The sequence below is a fragment of the Staurois parvus genome, unplaced genomic scaffold (genome assembly GCF_062004578.1).
Source record: "Staurois parvus isolate SC_StPar_1 unplaced genomic scaffold, SC_StPar_1.0 ptg000615l, whole genome shotgun sequence".
Classification (NCBI taxonomy): Eukaryota; Metazoa; Chordata; class Amphibia; order Anura; family Ranidae; genus Staurois; species Staurois parvus.
In genome coordinates this window covers 530,902-540,697 of record NW_028318411.1, presented here as the reverse complement: position 1 = coordinate 540,697, position 9,796 = coordinate 530,902, and the positions used below count along the sequence as shown (strand labels likewise).

The 9,796-nt window shown below is 46.7% G+C and overlaps 1 protein-coding gene across 1 annotated transcript in view; it reads left to right on the top strand.

The window, feature by feature from the left end:
• The first annotated feature begins 8,681 nt into the window (after positions 1–8,681).
• LOC149449521 (transient receptor potential cation channel subfamily M member 2-like) overlaps positions 8,682–9,796 on the top strand; it is a 121,057-nt gene continuing 119,942 nt past the window's right edge. Inside the window, exon 1 of the mRNA XM_089693148.1 lies at positions 8,682–8,886. Coding sequence (XP_089549274.1) covers positions 8,716–8,886 — 171 coding nt within the window. The 5' untranslated portion in view covers positions 8,682–8,715. The remainder of the gene's footprint in view (positions 8,887–9,796) is intronic.

The window sequence follows — 9,796 nt, the reverse complement described above, 5'->3', positions numbered from 1 at the left end:
TACCTTTTTATAGTCTTTTTTGGGTGTGCTTTGAGTGTTGGCAAGGACACAGGGGCCCCATGATCCCCTATTGCCCGGGGGCCCCATGAGTTGTCAGTCCGCCCCTGTCCAGAAATGCGAAATCACGTATATATACGTGATTTTGCGCACCCATGCCACCCTGTAGCAGTACTTCTGCTATAGGGTGGACAGGAAGCGATTAAGGGGATCACTCATAGTGCAGTATTTAAAAGTAGGTTCTATATAAAAATAGACATACTGTATACTCATATCTGACACAGTATCAAAGCATATCGTATATACAGCAATCAGCGCCCCGGCGGGCGTGATGACATCACCGCTGTAATTCTTTCCAATGCGTTTCGTCCATATGGACATCGTTATTGGGGCAACTGCACCATGAGTGATTCCCTTCCTTTTACATGTGGCAATTTGGAGTAATTAATTGCGGAGTTGTACCTGGTGCATAATGGCGTTGCAAAAAGTAAGGAGTGGTGTTATTACTGATTGTTCAAGCTGGGTGATTACAACTGGAGCTGATTGAGGATCCATCCATCCATCCCTAGAGGGATCTCTCCCCAAAGTGCTGTCTGATACATAAGTCTTTGTTTCCAATAAGAGGCTTTGCTATCCCCATGGTGGTCTGCACGGCTGTGAGGATTGGAGACACAAGATTACTGCATTTGCTGTCAGGCGCACAAACTGAGCTTGTTTTCATATAACACTTGGTTGCTCTTTTTCTGTTTATGAACTTTTAGGAACTTTTGAACAAATATTTATTTACTTGTATATTCATATATTTATTTCACTTTTATTTGTGAATTTGTATCTACTGTATATATATATTTTGATTATAGGGGAGAGTTTTTATTTATTTATGCCCTCTATTGAGATTAAAGTTAATTCACAAATATTTTGGCAGCACAACACGTTGGCTTGGGTAATATTACAATTGTACTGGTTCACACTGATGCTGTGAATTCCACACCACATCAGAATCGCACCCTGTTCATACGAACCGCTGCGGGTGTGTATGTTAAGTTATAAACTGAATAAATCGGTATCCAAATATTACAAACAAAAATAGTGAAAATTATACAGATAAATGTGCAAGAATTATGAATATGTTAAATAAATGTGAAAAATTATAAAAAAATGAATAGCCTATCCCTTGACACTTAAAAGTCCCACTTTCACCCCTTAAAGTCCAAAGTATAAATCATAAATCCTCTTTAGTGTCAGTAAGTCCCTTCAAATAATCTTCAATGTGATAATCCAAAAATGAAATCCAATAATGCCGTGTACCTCAAAAAAGAAAAAAACTAAAATAGTATATTATCCTCAGTGTAACAATAATCACAACCATATATACATATGTGAAAAATTGTGAAAACACAATATAAGCACTGCGTGAGAACACGTGAATTAGTGCCGCACTCCGTGTACACTCCAACATACACACTACTCTGTGAAAACTCTGTGGACACTTCTAGGTGGCTAGAGTGAATACTCTTACCATCAAAATGTGATGAAAAAAAAGCCTTAATTCAGTTTCCACCACTCCTTCAGTTGATCCTCCAACGTTATGTCAAATGCCAGACATCCTATGCTCCAAAGTTTGATACATATCCTCCCCCAGCCAATCACAGGTAAGCACCCATAGAAAAGAAAGAATAGCCATATAGTGTAATGTGTCACATAAATCTATTCAGACTTTATTGGTTGTGCTTACATGTAAAATATAATAAAAACCGTTTCAAATTCCCATTTCCGCCTGCAGAACAGCTTCCAGGAATGCCAGTTGCGATATTCCCTCAGTTAAGATGGCCACTTGGGCACTACCGGTCACCGTGCAACGTCCGATGTCGCGTCCCTTGACGCGTTTCGTCACTTCCTGACTTATTCATATACGTGATATTGCATTTCCGGGTAGCTTCAGATGTCAATCACCGGGTCCCGGCTGGAGATTCCCTGCCGGCACCCACTGATCGACGAGTATCACTGATGGGTACGGTAACTCCTAGGGGGATCACCAGTCCTCCCGTAGGGGGCCCAGGCACACAGGGGGCCCAGACAGAAAGGTGTAATGGTGTGGTGTGGCAGGAACAATGCCCTGTGCATGGTGCCTCTCTCTCTCCGGCAGCCTCTCCCGCCGGACACCTCAGAAAAACAGGGTGATGTGTCAGGAGTGAGGGAGGGCCCCTTCCTAGGGCTGCCATAATACACAGGCACCTCTGGGAACTGCCCAGGGGCCCTAACTGCATGGGGGGCCTTGCAGTTTCCTGGCCCCTATTCCTCCATTTTCAGTTCAGGTCAGTTCCGTTGTCAGTTTCTCACATCTCCAGCCATCTTCTCTCACTCCCCGGCATCTTCCTTCCCACCTCAGCCACTATCCTGTCCTGGTCCCTTCCATCCTCACACAGATTCATCTCTGCCTCTCTCAGATGGTTGGTACCCCTCGCCTAGCAGTCCTGCTAATTGACAGCCTCATCCCCCAAACGGCTGGAATTCTCCCTGACACTTCCTAAACAAGAGTCCTTCCAGTTCACTCCCCTCCATCCATGTGTATCTGCTTCTCTGGAGGCATACAGGTGCATGCGTGTGCGTCCCCAACCTTGCACACCCCCACCACGGTCTCTGTTGTCACGGCCTGCACACCCCCTCTCTCCAAACCAGCCCATTAGCTTTAGCTATACTGCAGCTATTCCTCACCAGTATTCCCCATGTCCATCCCTGACCATCCCTCTCCAGTTCCCTTGGCCTATCTACCGTATTTTTCGCTCCATAAGACGCACCTAGGTTTTAGAGGCGAAAAACAAGAAAAAAAAATATTCTGAACCAATGGACTGCAGACACAGTACAGGAGATGACCAGAGACTGCGGACATAGTACAGGAGATGACCAGAGACTGTGGACACAGTACAGGGGATGACCAGAGACTGCGGACATAGTACAGGGGATGACCAGAGACTGCAGACATAGTACAGGAGATGACCAGAGACTGCGGACACAGTACAGGAGATGACCAGAGACTGCGGACACAGTGCAGGAGATGACCAGAGACTGCAGACACAGTACAGGAGATGACCAGAGACTGCGGACACAGTGCAGGAGATGACCAGAGACTGCAGACACAGTACAGGAGATGACGAGAGACTGCAGACACAGTACAGGAGATGACCAGAGACTGCGGACACAGTACAGGAGATGACCAGAGACTGCAGACACAGTACAGGAGATGACCAGAGACTGCGGACACAGTACAGGAGATGACCAGAGACTGCGGACACAGTACAGGAGATGACCAGAGACTGCGGACACAGTACAGGGATGACCAGAGACTGCGGACACAGTACAGGAGATGACCAGAGACTGCGGACACAGTACAGGAGATGACCAGAGACTGCGGACACAGTACAGGAGATGACCAGAGACTGCGGACACAGTACAGGAGATGACCAGAGACTGCGGACACAGTACAGGAGATGACCAGAGACTGCGGACACAGTACAGGAGATGACCAGAGACTGCGGACACAGTACAGGGGATGACCAGAGACTGCGGACACAGTACAGGAGATGACCAGAGACTGCGGACACAGTACAGGAGATGACCAGAGACTGCGGACACAGTACAGGGGATGACCAGAGACTGCGGACACAGTACAGGAGGTGACCAGAGACTGCGGACACAGTACAGGAGATGACCAGAGACTGCGGACACAGTACAGGAGATGACCAGAGACTGCGGACACAGTACAGGAGATGACCAGAGACTGCGGACACAGTACAGGAGATGACCAGAGACTGCGGACACAGTACAGGAGATGACCAGAGACTGCGGACAGTACAGGAGATGATCAGAGACTGCGGACACAGTACAGGAGATGACCAGAGACTGCGGACACAGTACAGGAGATGACCAGAGACTGCGGACACAGTACAGGAGATGACCAGAGACTGCGGACACAGTACAGGAGATGACCAGAGACTGCGGACACAGTACAGGAGATGACCAGAGACTGCGGACAGTACAGGAGATGACCAGAGACTGCAGAAACAGTACAAGAGATGACCAGAGACTGCGGACACAGTACAGGAGATGACCAGAGACTGCGGACACAGTACAGGAGATGACCAGAGACTGCGGACATAGTACAGGTGATGACCAGAGACTGCGGACACAGTACAGGAGATGACCAGAGACTGCGGACACAGTACAGGAGGTGACCAGAGACTGCGGACACAGTACAGGAGATGACCAAAGACTGCAGACAGTGCAGGGAATGACCAGAGACTGCAGACAGTACAGGGGATGACCAGAGACTGCGGACACAGTACAGGAGGTGACCAGAGACTGCGGACACAGTACAGGAGATGACCAGAGACTGCAGACAGTGCAGGGGATGACCAGAGACTGCAGACAGTGCAGGGAATGACCAGAGACTGCGGACACAGTGCAGGGAATGACCAGAGACTGCGGACACAGTGCAGGGGATGACCAGAGACTGCAGACAGTGCAGGGAATGACCAGAGACTGCAGACAGTGCAGGGAATGACCAGAGACTGCAGACAGTGCAGGGAATGACCAGAGACTGCTGACCTTTGGGGAGGGAGGGGGAGCGGGTACCTGAATTAAACAGGTACCCGCTCCCACTTCCGCGGAGTTGTCCTTCGCTCTTCCTCCCGGGCCGGCTTCTGTGACAGCCGGGTGCCCACTGCGCATGCGCGAGAAGCGCTGCGCTTTGTGAATGGCCCGGCGCCTTCTGGGACCTGTCATGTGTCCCAGAAGACACCGGATCATTCACAAAGCGCAGCACATGCGCAGTGGGCACCCGGCTGTCACAGAAGCCAGCGCGGGAAGACTGTGCAGCGCTGGAGCGAGGAACAGGTAAGGCCTTGAGGAGAGAACAGCTGAGCGGCCGGCCCGGTATTCTGACATGGTGGCGGCAGAAATACCAGACCGGCCGCTTTACATTCGCTCCATAAGACGCACTGACATTTTCCCCCCATTTTTTTGGGGAAAAAAGTGCGTCTTATGGAGCGAAAAATACGGTATTTGCTATCTATTTACTGATCTATTTCCTCCCCCCCCCCCTTCCCTCATGGCAGCACAAATCCACCTCCTTTTTTGTCCTTATACAAACCAGGATCCCCCAGTTTCACTCCAGTTCTCTTCTTATCCCTCATCTACCCCCCCCCCCCCCTTCTCCTTTACCCCATGGTTTCCAGCCTCAACTTTTCTGCAGAGGTTAACCGCTTCCCCGCCGCCCTATAGCAAATATACAGATACAGGGTGGCAGGGGTGCGCAAATCACATATATATATATATGTGTGTGTTTCGCATTTCTGGGTAGGGGGCCGCCATTCACGGCTGCCAATCACCGGGTCCCGGCCAGTAATTATCCGCCGGCGACCAGTGATTACCGAGGATCTCCGACGGGAGGAGGGATGTTTTGTTTACAAATAGTCTTCCTCCCTGTCAGCTCGGGCACACCACACAGCACAGCCATCCAGAGCAGTGTGCTTACAGTGAAGCACACACCCCGCCCCTAGTAAAACACTCCCAGCATCAGTATATATACGTGATTTTGCATTTCCGGGTAGGGGACATGTACGATCCGCTTGCGCACCCTACCCGTGCCGCCATTCGCGGCCTCGGCTGTCAATCACCGGGTCCCAGCTGGTGATTACTCGATGGCACCGAGCATCTCTGAGGGGGGTGGGGAGGATTACTGTTTGTGAAAACAAAACAGTTCTCTCCCCTGACAGCTCCTGCACATTGCTTTGCATGGCCATACAAACCAGTGTGCTTACAGTGAAGCACAAACACAGCCCAATATGCAAAACGGCACACAGTTAACTCTTTGATCACCCATAATTTTAACCCCTTCCTGCCCAGTGCCATTAGCACAGTGTCAGTGGGTTTTTTTTTAGCATTGATCATTGTGTTGGTGTTACTGGGGATGTCAGTGACACCAAGTCAGTTCCCCCCCGTGTCAGAATGTCCGCCGCAGTCCCGCTATAAGTAGTTGATCGCCGCCATTACTAGTAGAACAAAAAAAACCCAGTGTCTATACCACCATTTGTAAACGCTATAACTTTCACGTAAACCAATGAATTTGCATGAATAAAAAAGGCAAAAGAAAATTGTGCGCTGCCAAATAATGAGAATAATAATATATGAGCTGCTGCAAACACGTGTTATGTGTGTAAACATAAAAAACAGACTAAAACAAATGAAAGTGCCGCGCTGCTAGCATGAATCAATACATGTAAATATACGAAACATAAATGTGACTGATAGCCCCAGAAGATGATAAAACATAAAAATAAATGCAATTCTTCAAAAAAATCCAAATAAGTGAAACATCTTCCTGCTGGTGTCATACAAGGAAGAAACAAGCGAGCGCATGGTAGAACATAAAGCAGCTGGCATAAAACGATGAACCCCTTGTAACGGAACCGGACCCCAGACCGTACTTGGGTATTTTCCGTTATACTGCAGCTTCCCTGTCCGAACACCATCCACGGACCACACCCACTGATCATGCAGGAAAGTAAGACAGCACCAAACTCTTCTATTTTTACACAAACACCTGATATATACACAGGACGGGGAAACACAACCAGGAACAGGAAACACATCATCAGCCCGCCCCATCAGTGGGAAGGGCTACAGGAAATACATCCGCCTGCCCCATCAGTGGGAAGGGCTACAGGAAACACGCCCCCCACCCAACCAAGACACAGAGCAATGGGATGCAGCACATGGCAAAGGACAATGGACAGCCACATGGCAGGGGACAAAGGACAACACACCAATACACAATAGACATTCACATCCACACCCTGTACACCTTAACAGGCACAGGGTGGTTAAACATAAGAATTTGGGCAGATGATACAAAAGTCACTCCCGTCACAACCCTATATCCTCGAATATAAATAAACTGTAAAATGCAGCGCTAGAATATGATAAAACGTAAGGCAATAAATGCATCAATGAATGAAGAAATAAATAAAGTGACAATAGTGACCAAAACAATGTATTCCACCTTAGGGAGAATGGCTTGCATAAACAAGCCTTTAAATATATGCCTTTTAAAGAAGCCTACTGCACTATGGTCTACTTTGCGGTTGTCATGTTTTTTGTTTTTTTTTTCAATTTTTGTCCTTTTTTATTGTCTTTTAGCAAACAATAAAAACCTCCGTGGTGATTAAATACCACCAAAAGAAAGCTCTAGTTGTGTACAAAATGCTAAAAAGTTAGTTTGGGTACAGCTCTGCATGGCCGCGCAATTGTCATTCAAAGTGTGATAGCGCTGAAAGCTGAAAATTGGCCTGGGCAGGAAGGGGGTAAAAGTGTTGAAGTGGTTAAAAAATCCTGCATGCCTTATCTTTGCTGTGGAACGTTTTTGGTGCGTTTTTTGAGTCACATGTCCAAGTGTCAAAGGTTCATGCTGGGAGACAGGAATCTAGAAAACACACCAAAAATGCATTGAAAACATTTAAACATGTAAAACATTTTGCAAAATGCATACTATGTTTTAAGCACACCAGAATGCTAAAAGGTAGCTTGGGTACAGCGTTGCATGACTGCGCAATTGTCATTCAAAGTGTGAGAGCGCTGAAAGCTGAAAATTGGCCTGGGCAGGAAAGGGATAAAAGTGCCCGGTATTGAAGTGGTTAAAAGCTCCCTACAGGTCATCAGTTTAGTGTTATGGAGGAGGTCAGCACGTGGATATTAGCCTGAGCTCCTCTGTGTGCAGGTACATGTGCATGAGCATTAGGCCTCTTTCACACGAGTGTTCCGTATGTCTGATTTTTATCTGTCCATTTACGGATGAAAAACGGATGTCAACAGATGTAAACGGACCAAAAATGGCTGTAGACGGATGAAAACGGACCTAAACGGATGTAAAACGGATTTAAATGGATGTATACGGATAAAAAACTGATGTAAACCAATGTAAACTGATGAAAAAATGGATGTAAATGAATGAAAAACAGATATAAACGAATGAAAACGGATGAAAAAATGGATGTAAACAATGAAAAAACAGATGTAAACTCATCCATTTTTTTCTTTGAAAAAATGTGACTGAACTGAAGAAAAAAAACGGAACGCCCGTGTGAAAGGACCTTAAGCAGGGGCGGACTGACAACTCATGTGCCCCCGGGCAATAGGGGATCATGGGGCCCCTGTGTCCTTGCCCAAACTCAAAAAAAGCCTATGATAAAGGTACCAGGGGCATTTCATGGGGCCCCCTACTGACCCTGGGCCCTTGGGCAGTGCCCGAGTTTCCAAATGGTTAGTCCGCCCCTGACCCTAAGTGTTAGCTGTGAGAGTATTGACAGGGGGCTACCCAGACTGGATTCCTAGTGGCAAATTCCCAGAATGGGTCTTTCGCATGGAAATTCTAGAAACAGGTCTCTCTTGGAAAGGACCTGGAATTATACTAAGAATGGATCTGTCAGAAGAATTTCCAAAAATGTATCTCTCACAGGAAAATACCCAGAAAAGATCTATTTCTGGAAATACTTCATATGGTTCTCACAAGACATACCCCAAAATTGATCTCCTACAGGAAATATTCAAAAAGAGTCTTTATTTTAACCTATGTTGTTGATTTGCCCATCTGGTGCCTCTAACTCTCTCATCTGTTTCATTTCAGGATGACATGCCTAGGTGGGATTAATAGAAACATATATAATGGGGAATACAAAAAGTAAAGACAAAGGTCAGGATCAAGTAGATGGCATACAACATCACCACCATCATGCCACCTTACAACAGACCAATTTACGGTCCCCATACCGACCCCTTACTGCTGATGCCAAGAAAAAGAAGAAGGCTACCCCACTCGTCCTGGATGGAGCCAAGGTTTGATGTATCATGATAAAAATACTAAGAATATCTCAGAAACCTAATTCTAACCTAAATATTATACTGTATGTATGAAGAGCTACGTATATTTAAAACCCAGCTCTAGCAATAAAAAAAAATTATTTCATTTTGCATGGGGCAAGAAAGGATTAGATCCTCTGCTTTTTTTTTATTGGTGTCTGTGTCCCCACTGGTTAGATTTTGCCTTACTAGTAAGAAAAGATAAATCTCTGCAGTGAAGATATAGACAAAAGCACAGGCTTAGTAAGAGCAGGGAAGGGTTACAACTTCTGACCAGGGGCGGACCGACAACTCATGGGGCAATAGGGGATCATGGGCCCCTGTGTCCTTGCCCAAACTCAAAAAAGCCTATGACAAAGGTACCAGGGGCATCTCTTGAGGCCCCCTACTGACCCCGGGGGCAATAGGGGATCATGGGGCCCCTGTGTCCTTGCCCAAACTCCAAAAAGCCTGTGAAAAAGGTACCAGGGGCATCTCATGGGGCCCCGTACTGACCCCAGGCCCTGGGGCAGTGCCCAAGTTTCCAAATGGTCAGTCCGCCCCTGCTTCTGACAATGCTGTTATTGCTGCCTGAGTCTTCCTTCACCACAGCTTTAATTCTTGTACCAGTGTCACAGGGATAGGAGTTAAGAGTTAGGCTTTTTGGAAAAGCATGATGGGAGCTTCCAACCAAAGTGTCATCTGGCCATGAAGGTTCTAGAATGAAGCGTGTTGGCCATTATTTCATGGGTTTCTAGAGAGAAGGAGCAAACTCTTTATTGATAATAGCATAATCTAGTTGAACGATTCCCTCAGTGACATTATTTTACTCCAGTATATATATCAGAATCCGTTATTCTAGATTTCTTTTCCCAATGACATCTTCCAGTTTTCATTTGTTCTTCAT